The 24,451-nt window shown below is 39.5% G+C and overlaps 2 protein-coding genes across 2 annotated transcripts in view; one reads left to right on the top strand and one right to left on the bottom strand.

The window, feature by feature from the left end:
* LOC146485320 (uncharacterized) overlaps positions 1-23,266 on the top strand; it is a 40,323-nt gene extending 17,057 nt beyond the window's left edge. Inside the window, exons 16-17 of the mRNA XM_085103645.1 lie at positions 3,450-3,584; positions 22,550-23,266. Coding sequence (XP_084959771.1) covers positions 3,450-3,584; positions 22,550-22,908 — 494 coding nt within the window. The 3' untranslated portion in view covers positions 22,909-23,266. The remainder of the gene's footprint in view (positions 1-3,449; positions 3,585-22,549) is intronic.
* LOC146485321 (uncharacterized) lies at positions 11,544-19,606 on the bottom strand. Its single transcript, XM_085103549.1, has 3 exons — positions 19,131-19,606; positions 15,492-15,571; positions 11,544-14,525 (listed from the first exon to the last, which is right to left on the bottom strand). The coding sequence occupies exons 1-3, from the start codon at positions 19,552-19,554 to the stop codon at positions 11,544-11,546; spliced, it is 3,486 nt and encodes a 1,161-aa protein (XP_084959675.1). The 5' UTR covers positions 19,555-19,606.
* Positions 23,267-24,451: the final 1,185 nt, after the last annotated feature.

The raw sequence follows: 24,451 nt of genomic DNA, 5'->3' as shown, positions 1-24,451 counted from the left end.
TCCCATAATTGTAACTATAATGGGTTTGGCCTTTAACATGGACAAAACTTGGGTAAATTATTTATTTCCAGCCACAAAGTGAGACTATGTTTCGTAAGATATTAACAAGTTTAACGAAGAAATGAATTACCAATTTGCATTCTGAGACATTATTGGCCTTCTCGTGTGATTACGTGACCAACCACGTGGATAAATAGGCTTATAATTCCTAACTTTGGACATAATAATCCTACCCTGGCTCAATTATTTGGCCAAGTCCATACATATAAACTACAAAACAGTAAAAGTTTTAAAAATTAAGCCCTAAAAAGGTCAAACGAACTTAAAATTGCTTAACACAAATTCATAGGAATGTTGTTAATAATGCAAGCAATACGCAGATTTGTACACTTGCATCCGGCATTCTGTTGTTCATTTTCGGTCGCATATTCCAGCGCAATTGCACAGTGATGTGCATGGCAGTTCGGCCTTAACGCTTTTTCATCGCCCTGCACAACGTCTTTCATTCTTGAAACCACCTTTCAGTAGCTTTGAGATGCCTGGGGAATTGTCATCAACAAGGGCGCCCAAATATCATTAGCGACTTTCACCCAGCCCCATTCACTTGGACACGGAAACATAGGAGACGGCACCAAGGAATTGCCCCAGCAGTGGCCAGCCTGGTATGTGGACCTCTTTACAGGTTGACGTAATGGCTTCAATGTCTCTCCCTTTAGGTGCACGTGTGAATAGGTCCCTCCGCGCATCATTTACTTTCATGCAAGTGCTGGTACAATCATACATGATGATGACGTATCGCTCAAGAATAGGCATCACTTCATCCACAACATTCACCGTTGGAGCATTGCTAAGAGCTTGAAAAGCTGCCGTCACATCATCGAATGCACCCCACGCTCCTCATGCTGTCTTTTTGCCATAGTGGGCAAAAAAAGACGTTTGATTACAGTCTGTAAAGGGGTGAAAAGCGAGGAGAGCTTGTGACGTTTCTTTGCCAATACTACGGGATATGTCATGTGCTGGCAAATATTTCAGGTGTTTACCAAACTCAATCCAAAGCTCGGATAAAGAAATGTATTGGATATTTTGCAACTGCGATGACTACAATATCCGTATCAACAGTGCGCACCATTACTTTAGTGTATCCACGTCTTGCAGCGTCAGCAGCATGTAGTAGGAGCCTTGTGTCGGCTTCTTCGTGTGCGCAGGGTGATAGATCTGCGGCGTCAGTTCTGTCATTGTTAAAGACTACTGTCTCATGTTTAGTCGGATACTACTTCTCAATGGTGGAAAGCTGCTCGGCCAGGTAAAGGAAAAGTTCCTCTCTGTTCTCTTCAACGCTGAAGAAGGCTGTTCAATCTCCTGGGATCCTGGTGTCCGCTCTGATGCGAAGGATAAAATTGGCTAGTGAAAAAGATACCTTGTTTGCCAAATCAGCAAAGTGAACGATGAAATGTCAATTTGATAAATGAAATTACAAAGCTGGAAAGCTAGCCACCAATAAATTGCTTGCTTCGAAAAATGAGTAGAGGAGGTTTCGCTTCTAACTTTTTCCTATCAAAGGGGAGTTTTCATGTCCAGAAAGGAAACAGAGTACTTTGTTTAAAACTTAGCGAGATGTAAAATTGCTGGAAAGTTGCCTAAGAAGAAAGAGCATGGCAGGGATAGCCGAAGATTTTTCCACGCTGGCGCGATTTTTATACATTTATAATCTTAGTCTTTGTTTTGACTAAACATGGCAATAATTCGCTTGAAATTAACTTCGTGAATTCAAATCTTAAAAAAAGTTCTTACTTTAATTTCATATGGTACTCCAACCAAGTAATGAGACGATTGGCGATAATATTTCAAAAACTAACTGAGCGATGTGTTCAACTGACTACACGTGTATGGGAATAGTAACCTGGCCAATTACGCTACCTTGTTGGTTTACTCATGCAAAGAACAAAAGTTTAAAATTTGTGCTAGATGAACTTAATTCCAGTTTCGATTACACAGTTAGAGATATATGAATCGTAACAATTCGGTGGAAAAGGTGAAATATGGATCTTTTTTCTTTCATATCACTCTGCTTTTAGAAAAACCCACACGATAACCGTCTAAATTTGTTTTGCTAGCCTTCTAACTTGAAAAGAAAAGAATTTAAAAGGAAATTAGAATAAAAAGAAAACAGGCTGTAGATGTTCACGTTTAAAAACTCGTGAGCAGCTGGTACGATTTATATTTTTATCAACAGCCTATTTTTCGTTATGTTAATTGCTTGAATCGCAATTTTTAGGGCAGCGTTACAGCCCTATATAGACGACGCTGGAAGAAAATATTGTCATGGTATTGGTCTTGTTTCCTTGTCTATTCTGAAATATATTTTCACCCTAAACCATCCATTAATATCAGCGCAGTATCGCCGTCTCAAAATCGTATTAGTTATGCCATGATACGCAATCACGTGACCTGTCACATGATCAACTGAAACGACTCCACGATCAAAAAGAAAAGCAAATAAATTGAATAAATCTCCACTTTTGGAGGGCTGTCGCTCTTATGATGCAAGACTGTGGTTGTTACACGAGAAATCAAATCTCAGCCTCGTCTCCATGCTAGAATTTCAGTGAAATACCTTAAACCCGTTAAAACTGCAATTATGGGATACTTTCCAGGTAGGTCCATAGCTAATATTGTTTAGTAGGTAATTCTCTATCTATGTGCCAAATTTGGTGCTTTTACCATAAATCCCACAATTCCGTCATATTTTTGCACCAATCTGCCGGACTATTAGTGACAAATGCGGGAATAAAAAACAGCCACGTAAAAATTGATTCATACAGATTTTTTTCTAATGTCGCCTGCAAATTGTATGGATTTAGTACTTTAAGTCTCTAAAATTTCGTCATAAAGTGTCGGACAAGATTTCGAGATAACCGACCATGTTTAAAATTAAAGGCTATGCGCTATCGTTGCGAGGGCTAATGTTCTTGCTTGGGAACCGAAAATAATAACTTCCGTCATATGTTGAAATCATGATGTAGTATGAAGAAGAAAAACAAGAGTACTTCTCGTTGCTGTGTGCGAGCCTGCTAAAGATCCTCGATTTTCCGTAAATTCAACTTTTCTATTTTTTAGGAAAACGAAAGAGCGGTGGAACTTTTAATTGTGATTTTTGAAAATAGATCACCAAAGGGAACATTTAGGTGAAAAAAAATGAAATCTGAAATTTCCTCTCTGTCGTGGGATTTTTGATATTTACAGTCAGTAGCTCTTAAGCAGGCGAGCATGAAAACTATTAAGTTTCCGGCTGTAAACTGATGCAGACACATATTTCAGTAGGTTGTACTTGAATTACTTAGTCACCATCAACTGTTCAGCGACTGCAATTGTATTTATTGCTTTGCCGCATACAATTAATCACAGTCGTCCAGACACGACACCGTTCATAAGTGATATTTTTCGTACAGATATCGACGAGTGTGCCAGTGGCTTGCACAGCTGTCACAGTTCACGAGCTACTTGTGCAAACACTGTAGGATCGTACAGTTGTTCTTGTGATCATCCTTACACTGGAGATGGAAGGACTTGCAATCTTGTGTCAGGTAATTATTCCTTTTTGATTTCAGATCGATAAGTTGATGACGAAAATTAACGCCAGACCATAATATACGCTGTGAGCATGAAGTAAAGGAGAACGAAACATTATAAAATAAGAAATGCCAGGTTTATAGTGACGGGACTTTATGCTTCAAAGAATCCAGGGCCCAGTTGTTCAAAGCCCGATTAAGATTATCCTAGGTTAGTGTAAATTTTAATTGCTATTTATTTACCGCTAAAAGAGGGTTTGCCACAAAATTGTGGCCCAATAAGGTTATAAATTACAAATTCCTTTTCCTTAAACCTTAATCTGGTGAAAAATCCTCCTTTAACGGTAAATAAATAACAATTACAATTTTTCACTTATCCAGGCTTTGAACAACTGGGCCCAGAAAGTGTACGAAATCATGCTTCCGCAACTAGGGATCATCGCATTTTCAGCTTACTGGAAAGCGTTTATACAATTATGGGTCGATTCTTCGTCTTTTCTTTTTGGTTTGTTCTCCTGGTTTTGCTCTTATTCTTTTTTTTCTGTTTTTTTTTTATTGTTGTTGTTGTTGTTGCTGTTGTTGTTTTTAATTTATTTTTTTTTTTTTGGGGGGGGGGGGAGGTGGAGGGGGTATGGGGTGAAAGCAGATAGAAACTTGGTAAAAATTCCAAATTCTGATTCAAATGTTTCGTACAATAAATCGCAATTTAAGCAGTTGCGAAAAGAAAGCCTGAACAAAATTCAGGCTTGAACGGGATTCGAACCCATGACCTCTGCATCGCAGAGGTCATGGGTTCGAATCCCGTTCAAGCCTGAATTTTTTCAGGCTTTCTATTTACAACTGCTTAAGTTCCGTAGTAACTGCGAGGATCTTTCCTTTATTTGATGTTTATTTATTTGCGGCAGTACTTAGTTGGAACACTTCCGATCGATTCTCTTCGCTCTAAATCTGAGTTTACTCCCCTCATGCGCATATACACACTTACATACACACACAAACTGCAAGAACAACGTGGAAAGGAGATGTCTCTTTGCTCGTTGTCATTATGCATTAGATTACTCCTGTTATAATAGAGACATTGTATCTTACTCTATTCATAAGCAGTGGATAGCTTTGTTGACGCGCTTTGATTGGCTACTGAAACTCGGTATAGCAAGTGCTATTCACGTCCATGCAACTCACGAAGCTTACGTAAATTACGAAAAAAATGGCTTCCCTGACTACAACCGTAAAAAACGGAGGAAATGTACAAAGAAAAGGGTCGCGAAATTCCGTTTGGCGGTTTTTTGCCGGTAAAGCGTTATCCTTTTAAGCGCGAATTTGTCGATGAAAGCAATGGGAAGTTGTAATCGTTGACAGGAATAAATGATTTAAAAATCATCATTTTTGTGCTATATTATCGCACTGTTTTAGTTTATAATAAAAAAAAAAACTATTCATGCACCTAAGTGTTGGTGGCCTCCACTTCGGTGAATATTTGTTAATTATTAAACATAAAAAGTGCGGCTAAAACGTGCAAATGTTCTGTGACTGTATATTACTGATAAAGGTAATCAGAACGTGCTGATTCTAATCTCTAGTTTTTGTAGACAGATTACAAAGAAAGGATTATACAGGTTAATATAATAATTATAATTGTAATATTCATAATGATTAAGAAAAAAAAAAAACAGTAAGAAGTAAAGCTTGAAAAGTCGTATAATTTGATTGCCATTGTTAATATGGACAAACTTTTTACTCCATGCCGGCAGATTGATAGTGTCTCAAAATAATTAGTTGTTCAGGTAGCAAAACGCTAAAAGAAGTGCAGGCAGTGTACAAAATATTCCCAAAGCATTAGGCTCAACCCTCAGCTCTCAATCATAAGGGCCAACGCAAGTTGAGTCTACTGCGTGATCGTTTGACTATTGAAAATACAATGAATTGTTTCTGTAATGAAACATTCAAATCAGCGTTACAATATTGCTACGAATATTAACACCAAAGTTTTAAACAATTCAAATTAAACTTACTTTGGTTATTGCGTCTTTTCAATATTGTGGCTCAAAACGGAGGACATTGGTGGTTAAAATGGTGTTACGCTATCCAGTACTGTAAGCACTGAAAAACAATCAAACAATCGAACAAATAAACAAACAAAAAAGAAAAGAGAGAGAGATGTTATCCACATCGTATAACACAGTGGACTCCCGTTAGGCAAAGTGTGCTATAAAATATCTCAATTAGACATTTTAAACCTTTAATAAACGTTAACTCATAACACGGTTTTGCAAGTGTGCGATTGTTCGGTGTGTGTGTCTTTGAAGAGGGAGGCTATCTAGGTTTCTCAAAAGAAAAAAATAGACATCTGTTCTTCGCATTTTTATATTTAAATTAAAGACGTAAGGCCACGGCTCTGACCTAGCATCGTTCATTCGTCGTACCAGCACGACTCTCCCGTTAAACCTTTTGCTGTATATAATTGAAATCTGCTATTAAGAGGTCTTTACATACAGGAACACTGCAAAGCAACCTACTTGATGGGGCGCATAAGAAGTAAAGTTATTCTTCTCCGGTCTTTTTAATGCTTTATTCCCGTTCAGTACAAGTACACCTGCTATCCACTTGCTTAAATGCTATTTCGTTCAGATCTTTCTAGGAAAAGTGAATGATCGATGATTTGTAATTCTTTGGTATGCATTGGAAGGTCTTTTCAGACTGATACGTTTACTTTCATCTTCCGTTTGTGTTTCTCAGAACGAAAAACAACCCACTGCCCGCTATATTCCACCATACCAAATAGCACAAAGTAATCAAGAAAAAAGGATAAAGAAATTTGGCGAACTTTGTTAGTCACATAAAGTCAGTCAAGAATTCATTTTGAGTCTGTCAAACTTGTAGGTATTTGGAACAAGCTAACGTCTATCTTACTCGTTCTACGTTCCTCTCACAATGTAGGAATGGATATTCAAATTGCGTAAGCCTTTAAACGGAAACGGCCAGCACAGCATTTGGAGGCGAATGGGCAAGATAAAAGCGCTTGTTTTCGAAAGATAAGATTTGCTAAACCAGACACTTTTTCGTGATATAACATCCGTCACTTGTATAACACAAGATCAGATTATGATGTCGGTGCATAGATGGCAGTCATCGAAAAGTGATCTGACAAAAAATTAGTGCTCATCTCCGTCACATTCTATAGTTCTTTAGAACAAGGGGTATTTTATTTTACTAATTTGTATACATCATATCTGTGGCCGGAGTGCTCCGAGCTAAGTCAAAATATCTTGATACACCAACTATTGGCCTCACACCGTTTTCATTTGAATCATTAGGGATTGGATGCATACTCTTCGTGTAGTATATTTCTTCGGTTTTTATAAACTGTAATCGGATTACGCCATGCATCAACCATTTTTATTTGATAGGTTATATCTCGATGCCTTTCGGTTCTAGGTTGGTATTTTAAGAATTTAGCCAAGTTCGGCAATCTCCTCTGTGTTCTTGCAGTCTGAATTCCCTTCTTGGACTCTTTTATACTTCCAATGAATTCCCGGAACTTTTGGATTTTTGGGTTCTAATTTTAAATGCAAAGAAAAAAATTAATCTCAACGGGTATCCTTCTGAAGAAAAACAGATGTGTTGATTGAATATTGAAGCTGGAGGGAGGTCTGTTATCCCTCGAAGACTAGCGCGTTGTATTTCCGCCGTCCTATTTGGCTGGAATTTAGCGAAACAAAAATATGGTTTGTAATAATCTAAATTTGCAGTTAATACAAACACTTTGCTGTGTTCCATTTACATTATTTCCTACAAAAACGGGTGAGAGCCCTTTTCTAACAAAATTCAAGTACTTACATCAATTTGCTAATTGTATTTTGGATACATCCTCTAATTTTCAACAAAGGTCTACATAATTGACACTAACGGATGCTATTCTGCGAAAAGAACATGAAATATAGCGATAGTACCCCAGAAGTATTAGTTGTTGTTGTTGTTGTTTGTCACTAAAAATCTAATTACTTTTCTGCTTTGTTTATGTTCAGTGTTTACAATAATATTTTTGAAGTTCTACAGATGTGAAGAGAGAGAGCGCTTATGTGCCCGAGTTACTAGGCCCATATTCTTATCAATATTGTAACCAGTGTGCGTCATACGTGTACATTGCTTAACTCTATTTAACTTGCTGCAATATAACCTGTAGGATATAAGTACATCCAACTGTTTCCTTTGGCGTCCGCAGAATGAGGTGATGTCATGCGACGTGGGAATTAAGTCCGTGATTATTCACGACTACCTTCCAAAACTGGTTCATCAAACACTATGATAATCGTATCAAATTAAAAAGTAACAAAGAAACACTATTTTTTGACAAGAGAAAAAAAAATCGATAAATATGGTTCTCAAAATCTTGTTGCCATAGAGAAATCATGTCACGTGAACATATAAAAGTCATACGGAATTTGTTCCCTTATAATCAGATAAGTTTAGGGAAACGTCAAAACGTTGGTTGATGTTTGCTTTAAAGGGAACCTCCACTACGACAACAAATTGACGGTAAATTGTCGGAGAGAGTGTCTAAGTTCTAAGTTTTAGTTTAAAAAGTAGAAGTGACATTCAAGTGTACTAAAAATTAGATATGATTATCGCCTTCTTTCGATTTTAAATTTCCCGGGCGCCGCCATTTTGCATTTCATGACGTCATACGGTTGTTGTTATTGTAAGAAAACAGAAGTTCCTTTGTTTGAAACAATTGAGAAACCGTATTACATCATGAAATCCAAGATGGCGGCGCGCGGGAAATTTAAAATGAAAAATAGGCGATAATCATATTTTGTTTTGTCCGACACAGAACTATTCTTTCCATGTTTTCCAACGAAATTTGAAATAAGATTGTATTTTCAACAGTTTAACGTTAATTTACTCCATCAGTGGCGGTTTCCTTAAATATCAAAAATGTTATGAATGTTAAAGTCAGAGAGGGCGCCCCAACTCCCCGACCATCCAGGCTGAATACGATTAAATGCATTTCAATTCCATGGATAGTCTTACCTAGCTATTGAAAGTGCAAATCTATTTAAAAAAATCATTGTCAAAATTATGACTCCTGCTTAAACTTTTTTTTGTTCGATCAAAGCTTTTTTTGTTTTTGTTTTTGTTATCATTTTGTCGCAGTACAGTCGAACCTGTATATAAAGGCCCTGTATTAAGCGGCCACCCTCTATTTAGCGGCCAGTTTTCAAAGTCCTGAATTGTTTGCTTATACAAACGCTGTATTTGATACCTGTATTAGGCGGCCACCTCTATTAAGCGGCCGCAGCCACCCTGTAGCAGTCCTATGTTTGTCTTTCTTTGTTATTTTTACCTGTATTAAGCGGCCACTCGTGAATGGAAACTAAGCCATATGTTATTTTTTGCGGTATTTTATTGTGTTTAAAATGCGATCCAGCATCACTATAAAGAGATAACATGTACAAAGCTACTGTAAGCTGATAATCGGCCGTTTAATGTGGTTAACGCTTTTCAGATGTCCGCAATGTGCTGAAGTACAGTAACATATTACGGACGCTAAAAAAAGTTTGTTTTGAATATGCTTCACTCTTAAGCAAGAAATTCTTCTTTAATTAACTTGTTCTTCAGCCATGTGATATTGAACATTGAGCGTAACAACTACGAAATGAGGGAATGAGAAATTTTGTTGTGAGCTGTAAGTCATAGAAAAAGAGCACTGTATACCGTAGGAGAGTAGAGGACAATTTATTATATAGTACTTTTACACAATGTTACGTATATTATACCGTTAAGGTACAAGTTGGCACTGAACTTTGTTTAAAGTATTAATTACTTGAAAGAGTGTTGATTGTTCTATTGTTTCCTTGCATGAAGTGTTTTTGTATGATACGCCATTAAAATTGACATTAGACCACGCCCAGTGAGTATTTTTAGTGATCCTGTATTAAGAGCCATTGTCAGAGAAAACCGGGCGGTGCCAAAAGATTGGGGTCAGCCGATTTCCTTTATTTTTTCAGCATTAAGAACCAAGCTGATAAGATTAACTTTGGTGACATTAACAAGATTTCCCGGCTTTTCACTATCGAGATTGACCACCCCCCTTGTTTTTGGCCAAGGGAAGCCCTAAAAACCACCAAAAACAATGGCAATTTCTCGGGTCTAAAACAATTTTTCCTTAAGGAATTAGTGCACAGATTTTTTTCTGAAGCTAAAGTACCTTAAAATAAACGTTTTGGATGCATACAATCAAGTTTTTAGTGTAACGGTAATTTTGCCCAAGGGTTTTATTCCGGGTATGTTGCGTGACTGTAACAGGACAGCGAATTTCGGCGATTTTCTAAACCCATTTTCTTGGAAGTGCGGCGGTTTATTTTTTATTTAATTACAGATTTAAACAGTCTTTACCCTCCTAAATCAAAAACAAAAGTTTATTGATCGGCACAAGAAACTCTTTTCACGCGAATTTTGTTGGAAAATGTCAAAGATCGCTCTTACGGCTAACTGCTCGCTGAAGTTTAAATGGCTGCAACACTGCATTATAAAGATACTAATCCATGTTAAATGAGTATTTTATATTTCACTTAGGTTTGAATAAAGGGAAAATAACTATAAAATACTATTGCTTTAACGTATCAAGAAATGGTCCATTGTAGTGAGTCAAAAGCCTTTTGTTGTTTATTGCGCTTTGGGAATTGTTCCGAGACTCGGCGAAGATGAATTTCAAATCGTCACAAAATTGTCGGCGTGTCAAATTAGCGACACTAGGGGAGAGGGGTTTGGAAAGTTGCGGAAGGTTTACTATTATTGTTATTGACCCCAAGCAAGAAACCTGGAAATGCTACAATATTTTATACAATTTTGGATCAGTTGATAATAGCGGGCAGCACAACGCCGCAAAACAGTGAAGCTTTTATCGATGGTTTCACTTCAGGTCAAGAGTTGTGAATTTCAAAACTAACTTGTTACTCGTAAAAAAAAAGGAAAGGAAAGAAAAGGCTTCGTTTATGAAAACTCGCGCTTTGGATTTGAAAAATCGCCCGATTAGACCGTTTGATTGAAAAGGATCGTGGCTCTTAAAAAAGAGGTGTTAGTTTAAAACCATCACGCTTTCACTCGCGACGCGACGCTTTCGCCAAATATGTAAATTTCCAACCGACTATTTTTGAATTTCCCTCGTGAATTTCGCTATTGTAATAACAACGAGTTTGAATTTCCCTCCTGAATTAATAAGCCTTTGTTTGGCGCTAAAGCTATTGTTTCAAAATCTCCTTTTATGGCCGTATTTGCGACGCTAAACAAAGAGCATTGTCTTTAAATTTGATCAGCTTTTCTTGATACGACGTAAGGGTTATACAAGACTGTCATCATGCACGCAAAGGTCTCAATTACTTGGTGCTTCGATGATTACTGTCTGGCCTATGCGAGTTAGCCAACAGGACGATGTATGTGCTGTCCTATCTAGTGATAAAATCATCACGACTTTTGTATCACATCATCCAACAGAAATTCTCAAAGTTTTCGCTTTGTATGCAAAGTTTGTTACATACCCTGCGAGGAGATGCTACATTGTCTGTGTGACCTGTCGTGCGAAAAGTAGCCTCTACCGACAACCGTTCAAATCCGTCCAGAAATCTGGACGAATAAATTTTAAAAAACGGGTTTTTTCCTTTTCTTGACAGGTTTCGAGCATTGCGTGAGTCTTGCTTGGCAGATCAGAGTTGTCGCAATTATTTTTATTCCCACGAAACTCGCGCCATTTGACGACAGACGTGACAATTAATTTTGCTTGCGAATGGCGTGACGAATTTCGCGCATGTACGATAGAAAATTGAACGGTTGTCGGCAGAGGCTACTTTTAGCACGACAGCTCCCACAACGAAAATGTAGCCTCTGCTCGCAGGATATTTGTTACATAGATCACTACTGACAAAGCCCAACAATGTATTTTATAAAATGCGAAAGAATACGTAGTGCAAAATTCAGTTATTTCCGACATGAGCACAACTTAGCGTAGGCATCAAGTGGTTCTGTAAAAGTACGTTTTCTTGAGTTGCTACCATTTGTTCGCAGACTTAATGCTCTGCATACTTCTCTCAACTGTGCTAACTTCAGCGAACTGAGCTTTCCAGCACGCGAAAGTTCACAAACGTTTACTGCTTCTACTTTAATAGGGTGACTGATATTTTGTTCAATGTCTCTGTAAACCTCCTGGCGTATGGCTTGAATGTAGTCTTCTGATTCAAGGGCTATGAGGTCTTCGTCTGTTACTTCTTGTTCCTCCTCCTGGCTCTCTATTTCATCAGCTTGTCTTTGGCGCTGCAACGCTGACATCCTTGCGAAAAAGCTACTAATTTGTTGAGCGGTTCTCCATTCGTCTGGTTTAAATTGTAACGTTCCACTGCTATCTCTAATATTCTTCATCTCTCTAGCCACGTGAATTGGATCAGCCTTTTGCCCTCCCGCTACTCCTTGGTTAAATTTCTGAACAAGAAAGGCTTTTACTTTCTCTTCCATCCTGTTGGTCCGCTTAGTTGATTTAAGCGCCCACCCTTTATTACGGCGTTCTCTAGCACTGGAAGGCCCGGCTTCTTCAAATGCAATTCGCTGTCTATCTCCGCTAGCCACATGCATCTCTCCGACTCGGTCAGCCCACTTCTTTCGTGCCGCATCGTACACAGACTCACAATCTAGATCTGACGCACGTACATGCTTCCCTGCGTCCATGTGAGCTTCCGCTTCTTCTCGAGTCTTGAACGTTAGCACGCATGTACTTTCACTACATGAGAATATTTCTCCTCGTGGACTGGAAGCATGGCTAACTGAGCCAAGATTGTTGCTACGTGGACCCCACTCCTTTAGGACTTTCAATCCAGTTTCTTCCTGTGGTACAACTTCAAGCTGACTGTATGATAAGAATCTGCCGGGTCCAACGTTGAATGCACGCCAAGCGCGTATTCCGTTTTCCTCAAACGAAAAGTTGTTAAGAAGGCTGATACCTGGTATCTTGTTGGCGGTGATTTCTTTATTACTGTCCACTTTGACAACTGCCGCCCTGACTCCTTTTACTCCTCCATGCGACTCTAGTGCTGTCTTCATGTCTTCCGCAGTGATGACATTGTGTTTTTCATTGACCCATCGTCGTAGGTGTGCCTTCATAGGAGCGGTCTTTCGGTCACAGATGTCTTTTCCGGACTGTGGCTCTGAAAAGTCGTAACGCAGAATTGTCATGCTGGTTCGTTGACCAATAAACGGAAGACTGAGCAAAAGAGGTCCACTATGGTAGCAACCTGCGTTATCGGATCTCAGGAAAACATTTTCAATCTGCGGTGATTCTTTCTTGATGGTATTTAAAAGATGCTCTATTATAGAGGCTACAGCAAAGCTGTTCTGCGTGCAGTTATCGAACAGATGGACAAAACATTCCACTTGGAAGTTTTCAGTATGCTTAGTGATAACAGCACTCACATGCCAGCTTCGTCCTCGTTTTCCGAAGAAATCACTCATTCGTTCCCGATAACGTTGTGGGAGGTATTTCATGGCCCAATCCATAACGATTAAACATGAAGCTGAATCAACATGTACAAGAGCAAATTGCTTTCCTTCTTCTTGATTTACTGTGCGGAGCAAATGCGCCTTCCACTCCTGGATAGATGCCAAACAGAGTTTGTAGTCGTGGCTTAACCGCCATCTGTGCTCCTCCGGCATCTCAACACGGTTGATCTCGGATTCAATTTCCTTCAAAACTGTCTCTAATGATTCGCATTGCTCGCAGTCAGTTTCATGTTCGTGCTGACATATGCTTTGCAGGTTGGAGTCACTTGTATCACCTAGGGCATGTGCAGTGCAGTGATCAGCACAAGTTTCCTCTCTGCCAACATGGGACTTAAATTCAGTCTTGAGGTATCTCTTTGTCTCCTTGATTTTTTGTTCTGCATCCTTTACCCAGGTAGCCTCCGATCCATAGTCTCCAAGCGTCTTAAGCACGTCAGTGACATTGTCTATGGCCTCCGTCCCTTCTGCTGTAGTGTTGTCGAGTCCCTGCAAAGATTTTTGCGTTGAGGCACCACACACCTCTACTATTCTGTAGAGTGAACGCTGTCCTGCTGGTTCAAAATTCTGCTCTTTGCAGTAAACTGAGTATTGCTCAATTATTCTTGACGGTATCATAGTCCTTATAACTGCCGGAATGATAATGCTTCCTCCCGTATCGAGCTTAAGCACTTTTGTGCCAAATGCTACGTCCTGCAGCATCTCAGGTCTTGCGATGTAATCGATAAAATGATCAATTTGAACGGGTGAGATTCGGGAACGGAAAATCGGCTCTTGCGGAACAGGCAGACCTTCACCAACTTTGGTAGCATGCTGTCGAGCTTCATCTATTCGCCATTTTGAAAGTGTTGGTATCATGCTCATCAACTGGGACCTGCTAAAATCATTGGCAAAGAGAGAGAGTATCTGTCGTTTCGTTTGCCACGACTCGGCATGGTTATATGACTTGATCAGAACGTCGATTAGCCCAGATTTCGGATCAAAACTTCTACGTCTAGTGGCACCAGCAGAATCCTTATTTACTAATCTTTCCTGTCGAAGAGTGGTCCATAATTCCTCTTCCTGTCCAGGGCTAAGGACCGAAAGTGCTGTGCAGATGCTTTCTTTGGCCTTCCGCAGATAGTAATTTTGCTGTGTTGTCGATATATCATCCCAAGACGTATTCAAAGTTGACAGAATAGGTGAAATTCTTCCTCCAGATAAACTGCTAATGGTATTGTTCAGTAGCTGCCTTCTCTGTTGCTGTTCCTCTACTTCGTCAGACCAGATACTGATTTCTTCTTCTGGGATACTTTGTTGGGATGATTGTGATGATGATGAAACCATCTCTTGTTCTGCATTGGACGTTACCAGAACCCCCTGATCTTCATTCTGCTGCGGCAGTTCAAATACATCTTCATCACCAGCCACTTGAGACTGTCAGTGCAATAAAAGGGATATTAACTACATTTCCATAATTTTTCTGTTACGTTGTTACCGAGAATGGAGCCACAGAAAAGGGAGTTACAGGACTCCTTAACGAGTAAAAACCACTAAAAGTTGCAAACAGACTAAAAATTAAACCTGAAACCGAATTTTTGATTTGTTGTCATCCAAAAATGTTGCGACCATGGCAACATGACGTGACGTAACGACTTCTTCTCTCTATTGCATTCCCGGTACTAGAGCCTACCCCTCGTCCTTACATTAGAGAGATTTAGAATCACGGCAAACAGCAAACGTCGATTTGCCGCGTCTCTTTTATTGTAGTTTACTAGTCATGATATCTACACAAATAGAAGTTGCAACTGAAAGCGGAAGCGATGTACTCACTATACCTTAGTCGCTTTATTTTGTTATAATTTTTGTTTTAATAATTTTTTTAATTGATAGATTTGTTACGTAATAATATGTTAGAGCAAGCATTTATGAAAGTAAAAATGTTCTTCCCTTTCTCCAAAATAAAAATCTTTGTCACATTTACACCCTTCCCCCATCCCCCATAATGGACACTCTCTACAACCCCCCCTCAGAAAGTGGCCGTCGTAGAGTGGTACTGGTCGGACTGCATCAAGCTTGCAGGTCGCTAAAAAACGTTAGGGTGGGGATAGCTAGTCCATCTAACTTCATCTATTTTCAAACTGAAAAAAGAGACATTAACGTTGGCAATGCTATATATCGCTTTTCCGTTCTCAGTTCCTAGCTTCCCAGCAAATGATATTTTTGTCCCAAATTCCCTTCCCTCCCCCGAGTTTCCCATCCACGTTTCTTTCACGATTTTTCTGTTGTTCTTCTTTTGTTTTCTTTTACAGTCTTGGATTGGTTTCTAAATATTTAAACCTGTTGTTAAGTGTTTCAGATGCCTAGCTTAAATTGCGTGACTAAAGAAAGCAAATACACAACCTGCTGATCGCCCCTTCCTCTTTCAGAGTCTTCTTCATGGCGTAGTCTGTAATGCTCTGTGCGACACTTTACACAAATAGCTAATACAAATGAAATAGATAAAGATTAAAAATGTCACTCTTAATTCAAACCCCAAAAATCGAAATTTATACATAGTTTGAGGGACAGCTAAAATTTAGACATTGAGTTTCAATCTTGTCATCAGTGAAAGTGGAAAAGTACGAGCACTTAAAACATTTTAAGAAAATAGCGCGAGATGAATGATTATTTTTATTTGAAAAATTTTTCCTGTTCTAAAATAATCTGAAAAACGTTTACAGTTGTAGTTTATAGTTCCTGTTCAAGTAGGCGTGTCACGCTGTAGCTTCTGTCACGACAACACTTGAAAAGACGTTTTGTGGCAAAAAAGGGTTCCGTTTAGCCTGCGAAGCGCAGACGTATTTCCGGTGGTCGCTTCTCTCCCTCCCTTATTTTTCGGAGGGAGAGAAGCGACGACCGGAAATACGTCTGCGCTTCGCAGGCTAGCCTCCGTTCTGAATAAAAGTATCTTGCTTGCTCACCCCATCCTCGGAGACCGAGGGACAGTCTTCAGGGCGGAAAAACGTTCTGCGCAAGCTTCTGCGCATCCCTTACCGCAGGCTCAAGGCGGGCTTTTCTGTGTGTTGACTGATCGTGTTGACTGTGTTTGTTTGTTGCTGGAGTTCTGAGTGAAATGCACGAGGTTCGAACGTTTGCTCCCTGGAAAGCATTTTTATTTGACATGCTTGCTTTTTGAAAATTACTTTGGATTCAGAACAATCAATGTTAAAGGAAAAATAGATCATTCCGTCAGTCTGAAGTGGAATAAAAGGTTTTGAACATTTTTAAAGAGGCGAGTATTTTTTCTAATTGTGCATCCGATTAATTTATGAGTTGATTTCTCCGGGTTGAATTAAAATCCGCTTGTATTCTGTTATTAGTAGTTACGGTTACTTTTTTTACACACCCAGATTTATTACCTTTGCAGAACCAGCTTTATCTTTGTCGTCAGTCAAAGAACCATATTGCTGTTATAACGCATCAGAGTGAACAAACTTGTGCGCTTACTAAACTTTCTCGGAAATAGAAGGCCAGCAAGCTTACTCAGGATCATTTTTCTGTTGCTCAAGTAATAGTAGTCGGAGTTTTTTTCATTTTCATTACATTGTTTTGTTTTCCAGTGCACTGTAAAAGTTTCTGTTCTTTATAAGAATAACTTTCTGTACGCAAATTGTCCTTTCCACTCGCTGTGAAGTAGAGAACGACAACTGCCGGCAGTGACTTCAAAACAATTGACTCTTTTCCCGTAAACAACGGCTACAGCTGGATTTGACTGAGGCGACCAAAACAAACCCTTATATGCAATTTTCTGTATTTTCTAATGATCGGCTGAGTTTAATTTGCTTAAACGAAGACCTTTGCACGGACCAGTTAAGGTTAAAATAGGTAAATGGTGAATCATGGCTTGGCTTCCAAGTTGCAACTGATCTTTTGGTTTTAAGGTCTTTAGGTACGTTGTTTTCGTACAGAAAATTCATTTCTTCATTGTCAGCAAGAAGTTTTTGAAATAATGTAACTTTAACTTTGTTTGAAGAAAATCCTACTTACGCGTAGGTTTTTGACAGGTGTTATGCGTGTTCAACTTGACAATACAAAGCGAAATTTATATATCTGCGTGAAATGAGCAAGTTTAAAAAACTATAGTTGCTTTGAAACCGATTTTTGGGAAGATTTTACTAGATAAATATTGACCTTTTTCTGCCCACATAAAGGCAACACAATAACTTCTACATTGACGATTTTGTTTATATTAATTTTAGTGATCTGCGAAACTACAAGTGTTCGATCGAGCGAGGGTTTTAAAATATCAGCTCGAGTGCGACAAAGCTCAGTGACTTCAAACACATTGTGGGCAAGCGTTAATTTTTTTGGGCAAATCACTGTTCAAAGATATGTTGTTTTTGTGTCCACAGTGGAGCTCTGGACCTTATATATCCAGGAACTTCCTTATATGAGCACATTTTGTGAATGCATCTCGAAAAAAATCGGACCTACGCATGCACAATTCCAGTACAACGCAAGGAAATCAATGTCGTTAAAGTCCGTTTTACTATGACTGAGGTATTCTTCGAGAAAAGGCCGAGACAAGGTCATAACCACAGCTTGCAACGTTTGAAGACAAATAGCCCGTTCTTTCCAGGTTATGAGTGGAAATATTCTATTTTTAGGCAATAAATTATTTGAAATCCCGCCATTTTTTCAAACCCGGCCAGGGGATCTGGGCAAAAAAGTTCGCGCATGCTCATTACGTTTTTCCGCCCTGAAGGGGCAGTCAGTCTGTGCTTGAAAACCGACTTTCTTCGCGCCTTTTCTCCCGACCCGACTGACTGCCCCTGGGTCTCCAAGGATGGCTAACCCTTGTTTGATTTATGGCACATCCAAAGAAACTTATCCCACCCCCCGCGCTTCTGTTGATATAGGGCCTCTTCATATGAGCCCGGTTGACCGGCTGGCTCGGTTGCCGGGATGAATGTTGCCTTAGGTTCATATGAGAAATTTCAGCCCGTCCGAGATGATAAAAGGTCAAAGATCCTGGGTACGAGTTCTGGAGCCAAATTTGGGAAACAAAGCAACATAGCGAAACACAAACATTTTAACTTTCGGGCCTATCTTGGCATCGGTAACTCTTAAAGCTGTATCACTGCAGTTAAATGGGATGCTTATGATGTGGAAAATACAGCAGGCAATGCAAGACGATGCCATCCGGACCGCCAGAACTCATCCCGCCATTCATCCCGGTAACCGGGATGATGTGTTCATATGACAAAATTTCCAGCCCGCTTACCGAGATCTCGGAAACCGAGCCAGCCCGCCCTCTCATATGAACACATTGAAAACTTTTACAAAGGATTTAGAGGTGAGGCGAGATCTCGGAAACCGAGTCAGCCCGGTCAACCGGGCTATGGGCCTCTTCATATGATCCCGGTTACCGGGATGGCTCGGTAAGCGGGATGAATTTTGCAGTCCGTTCATATGGGAAATTTCATCCCGGTTACCGAGATGAAAAGTGGTGACGCGGTCAATCGAGCGTGACATTTACCGAACAAGCCCGGCAAGAATTTTTTATTTTTATCGGTTCTACAAACCTCAAAACTATTATATCTTTATCTCTACTACGAAAAGGAATTATTTTGAACTAGAACATCTCAGAAATGAGCTGTAATAATCAAATTTATCCGTTCTAAGACGCGAATGTTTGGTTATAGACTTCATCCCGGTAACCGGAATACCGTGTTCACATGAGAAAATTTTCGTCCCGGACTCCCGAGATCTCGGTCGCTGAAACCGAGATCTCGGTAACCGGGTTGGCCCGCCTTCTCATATGAACACATCGAATTTTTAACAAAAGAAATAGGAATGAGGCGAGATCTCGGTAAGCGGGCTAGCCCGGTCAACCGGGATCATATGAAGAGGCCCATAGCGGCCCCTTAAAATTTGCAACTTGATACCAGCGCTTTCAATACAATAGTCATACTCGATACGCCTAGAGCCTAGAGCCTTTCGTGATATTTATGGGAAACGTAATTTACCAGGTAAGATCGACAAAAGGATTTTAAAGTAATAAGAGACACTCACCGGACCCAACTGGGACAGCAGCATTGTGTAAAGCGAAGATTTCCTTGGACGTTGCGTAATTGACACGGCGTGGGTCCTTGACCTGCTTGCGTTGACCTTCGTGCGATGGATAGCAACATGTCGAACTTTTACGACCTCTCCAGTCGACTGTCAGGTCTCTTCTGTGTTTAGGACAGATGGTCATGGCTGCTACTCTGTCTTGAGATAAATCGAAGTGTCCTGCTCTGTTCAAGATGAGCTCCTTCTCAGTGATTTCTATTCCTTCGGATCGCCATCCTCGCTTGCTACTCACACCAAGTCCCAGTAACTGTGGTGTTATGTCTTCTTTACAAGCATCCAGCGGCAGAACATTTGTACTAGATCCGTAAGAACTACAAGGTGACTCTTGTGAAGCGAACGAACAGTTCATATTTTAAAGCAAGTCTGGTACAACGAAAGTACGCAAATTTCGGCGAGTTGTAAATGAAACTTGATAACCCAGCGGCGCGCGAGACATACAAATTTATAGATGTTGCTCGAACTCAAATTACGCAGCTATATTCTTGGTTTTCACGTGACGTCATAAAAAAACTGAAATTCATAACAAAACGCAATTTTGGGTTTTTATCTTCATCGCATAAAAGAAAATATAAATTTCAATCGGCTTGCTTGTTTTCAGCAGGATAGCATTCTTCGTTTTGAAAATAGAGCAGTTTGAATTTTAGATTTTTGCGTACTGCGTGACAGAAGGATTCAGCTGCTCTGAACATGTCACGTACATGAAAACATCGATTTGCCTCGTGATTTTTTAGGTCTGATCAGCTAACATGTAATAGAAACGTCTATGTCAATGTGTGAAAGTTCAGCAGGGAGAAGAAAGGCTTTGAAATAGCCAAAGTGAACTCCAGATGTTTTTGCTGGTTTCCGGCCGCCATGTTGGTGTCCACCAACATGGCGTCCCATACGAAACGCTGTAATTTTCCGTGGTACATTTTCTCGACTAACTCGATTATGAGAGATCGCACAGCCCCGTGGCTTTCACACGTTGTTAACGTATCACTCTTCTCCAAAATATCAATTTCTTGACTTTATCTACTGAATGGTTGAGGATTCAATTTTTTTACTTGCGTGACGATGTGTGAGGTGAAAACCACCAATAGTGAATACGTGTAAGTCGTTTATTCCTTTCTTAATTTCATATTTTGGCCAACAAACATTTTCTGCAAAATCCAAGTAAAAAGTATTCTCCTGAAACTTTATGTGACTGAAAATTCGTCGCACAGACAATTTAAAAATCGTCCATTTATTTCTTTATAATTAATTCTAATTGATATGTCTGCTTTATAATTTGTGTCATACGTGTACGACTGCAACGGTTTCCGCTGTTCCAAAGTAAGGTTGATTTCTTTTCATCGCAGTATCCTTTCCAAATTATTTTTTTCTTATAGAGGTGATGAAGTTTTCAGCCGTCTAAAGTTACAATTTAAAGGCCATTAGCAAAAAGCAAGGTTACATGTTTTATGCAAAATACCGCAAAATCACGTTCGCGAAAATAGGCTTCCTCTGAAAAGAGTTTCTTGTACCAATCAATACTTTTTTTCGTTTGACTAAGAAGGGTATAGACTATTGTAAAATGGAATTATTTAACAAATAAACCGCCGCACTTTCAAGAAAATGGGCTTAGAAAATCGCCGAAATTCGCTGTCCTGTTACAGTCACGCAACATACCCGGATTAAAACCCTTGGGCAAAATTACCGTTGCACTAAAAACTTGATTTTATGCATCCAAAACGTTTATTTTAAGGTACTTTAGCTTCAGAAAAAAATCTGTGCACTAATTCCTTAAGAAAAAATTGTTTTAGACCCGAGAAATTGCCATTGTTTTTGGTGGCTTTTAGGGCTTCCCTTGGCCGAAAACAAGGGGGGTGGTCAATCTCGATAGTGAAAAGCCGGGAAATCTTGTTAATGTCACCAAAGTTAATCTTATCAGCTTGGTTCTTAATGCTGAAAAAATAAAGGAAATCGGCTGACCCCAATCTTTTGGCACCGCCCGGTTTTCTCTGACAATGACTCTTAAGCGGCCACCTGTATTAAGCGGCCAGTTACTCAAGTCCCGAGGGTGGCCGTTATATACAGGTTCGACTGTAATTTGAAAACATCGTATCCACTTATTTATTAATATTTGGATTACATTGCATCGCCACTGGTTTGAATTTTGAAAACAGCGGATCATCAGAGATTTCCTTGTTTTAATAAAATGAGAGGAAATCAGAGCAAACTTGTTCTTATTATATTTGTTGTCATCATTATCGTACGCAGCCCACAAATGCATGTGCACGTGAGGATTGCTCTCGGTAAGTTCAATGTCTTCGATGTCCTCTTAACTGACGATGACATTACCTGTTGAAATTGGATGTCCTATGCCAAATTCAATTTAAAGATAAAGTCGCGTAAGTTCTTTTTTTTCTAAATCCTGGTTTTCACTAGCGACGCAAGCACAAGCGTAAGCATAAGAAAACTCGTTTTACCTTGAAAACGGCCTCGACGCAAGCATAAGCGCAAGCGCAAGCACCAAAACAAGGAACGTTTATTTTCTTGTGCTTGTACCTGTGCTTGCGTTGCGTTCGTTTTCACTAGACATAAAGCTCTTATGCTTGCGCTTGTACTTGCGCCCGTGCTAGCGTCGCTTAAATGAGAAATGCTTAAGAGTTGGCCAACGTATAAACAAACCTACGGATATACTGGAGCGTGAGGAGTTGATAGACCGGACGTTGGTTACGTGGAATTGTAAGGATATTATCCCCCTCTCACACGCTCTTCTTATTTCTCCACAATTTCTGTTCAGACTTCTTACACTACCATGGCAACTCATCACGCCAATTGAACACTAAATTGCTGTCAATAGTGCGCCTTAATTTTAATACTCGGGCGGATAAGAGAGGAAAAGGGGATGCCATCCCTTCCTGTGACATTTATGTTCAATGTTTAACTTGAGAAGACAATTCGTGAGCTGGGGCCGTTTTCAGCAAATGTTGGCCTATATTTATAGCAGCTATTTGGGTGAAAATTCTCCCGGGTTCGTGGACAAGATCGAAAAATTCCGCCCGCTGCCGGAACCAATCAGATTGCATGATTTACAGAATTTTAAAAATGCAGCCATTTCGCCGTAAGATTACTCACGCTTGACGAGCATGCGCACTCATTTTGCTGCTGTGTCGCTACGTCCCTGTATTTCCTAGTAGCGCAATGCATTACGAGCTGGAATGGAGTTGCTGAAATTATTTTAAATTATGATTATATTTTTAATGCTTAGAAACATTATCCACTGGTAATAAGGATCTGGGATAAGACGGCAAATTGAAACCTGCTTTAGTCTGATTTACGATGATTATCACCGTGTTACTTTTATTACTGTTTCTCTTCAGAATGCCAAAACTATTACAGTCTGAACAATGGTGACAGAAAGATAGCTTACCCCAATTATCGCGATTATTGTGACAGTGGAATAACGCATGGATGGTATCGGTTTGAGAGAGCTGCAGGGAAACGAATGGCTTCTTCATGCCCGCCCATTAATAGGTGTAACACGGACGCAACAGGATGGTTAACAGGAGGGCACCCTAATGTTGCTGATGGTCAAGTTAGCAGAACGGTGTGTTTTCATTGGTCTAGTAATTGCTGCCAGTGGTCAACTAACATCCAAGTGAGGAACTGCGGTTCTTTCTACGTGTATTACCTTACTGGCACACCTGACTGTAGACTCCGCTTCTGTGGTAGTGACTAGAGAAGAACTGAGAGTGTTCTGTTTTCAACAAACCGTACAGTTTACGGGTTTTTTTTTTTTTTAATATATGATGATTTTTTCAACTAATCAAGACTATAAGTATAATTGTTTTTTTTTTCTTATCTTGGGACTGATCAGTACAATAACATTTTCCAATTTAATTATTTAGTTATCGGAAAATTATTCTGGTCTGAAATACTTAGAGAAATGTTTTCGGTTATTTAGAAGGCGATCTCTTATTTTACTTATCTTAAATTCGAGTTTAGTTGTGTTTAAGAGTATGAAAACGTTGTGTTAATCAGTTACTTTAACTATAATGCTTCCACTTCCAAGAGAGCCGAGAGCCAAGAAAATCTAATACTGGAATTTTGATTGAAAATAATTTGCTTGTGCTATAGGTATATTTGCATTAAGGCCAGTTTTCAAGTAAGAAACTACTATGGAACCAATCTCGTACCCAGAGTCCTGAGGCTCTTTGGTCAGCGGTTAGTCGCCAGGAGAGTTTGTGGGGGCCGGACTGGGGTTTTATTACCAAAGGATTTCTTCAGTAAAACAATGTGGGTAAAAGATTGCTATGGAAATAGCTAAAGCAACAACAAAATAGTTTTTGTTTCCGGTACCTTGAGTTTGAGGCTAACCAAGCGCTTACACTTTCACCTGCAAAGAATATCATGGTTTATAATCCATCAAATATTTTCGCTCGCACGCGATTGGTCTAAACGCCTCACGTGACCGAATATACCCCAGCTAAAACTGGGGAATATCCGATGAAATTCCCTAAGTGATATTCCCCAATTTCAAAAACTTCAAGGCGCATCAAGTTTGCAATTAAAATTAATGTCAAGATGGGGGAACGGTTTGCTTTTGTGACAGAAGGAAAGATAAACCTGCTGGTCGATAAAGCAGTATCAGAAAACAACATACGCTCTAAACGGTTTTGACGGTAAACTGTTCTTAAACGAAATGTTGAAATACTCAAGCTCGTTGCTACATGTTGCGAAAAATATTTGAAGGATAATAACCACAATAGCCTCCATTTGGCTTTACAAATATGCACAGATATTTGTCCTTGGACATTATCTGCTCCTCGAAGCTCACAGTTTTCCTCGAGCTTCGCTCTCGGAAAACTGTTCGCTTCTCGGAACAGATAATGTCCGCGGACAAATATCTGAGCATATTCTCGCGCCAAATGGAGGCTATTGTTTATATAACGATGTACCAAAGCCCACTTGGAATATAGTCGCAGTGTTGTCTTTCAGCTTTTGTAGTTTTAATCTTTTGATGAAATAGGAAAATACCATTGCTTTGAGCAGTTTGCCAGCTGAAATGTATCTCACCAGGTTCACATATCACTGATGGTAGTACGTGTTCCCAGATGTGGAGGCAATTAAATCATTTGAAGAAAATTGCATCATCTTTCGGCCGTTACAAAAGCCCACCGTCGCCAGTTACGAAAAAATAACAAAATTGAACTTGAGATAAATATATAACAAATATTTTACTTATAATTTGTTTACTTAATCAATGTGAAACACCAAACTCA

This window comes from Pavona decussata, unplaced genomic scaffold (assembly GCF_977016875.1).
Source record: "Pavona decussata unplaced genomic scaffold, jaPavDecu1.1 SCAFFOLD_27, whole genome shotgun sequence".
Classification (NCBI taxonomy): Eukaryota; Metazoa; Cnidaria; class Anthozoa; order Scleractinia; family Agariciidae; genus Pavona; species Pavona decussata.
This window is presented reverse-complemented; position numbering and strand designations above follow the sequence as displayed.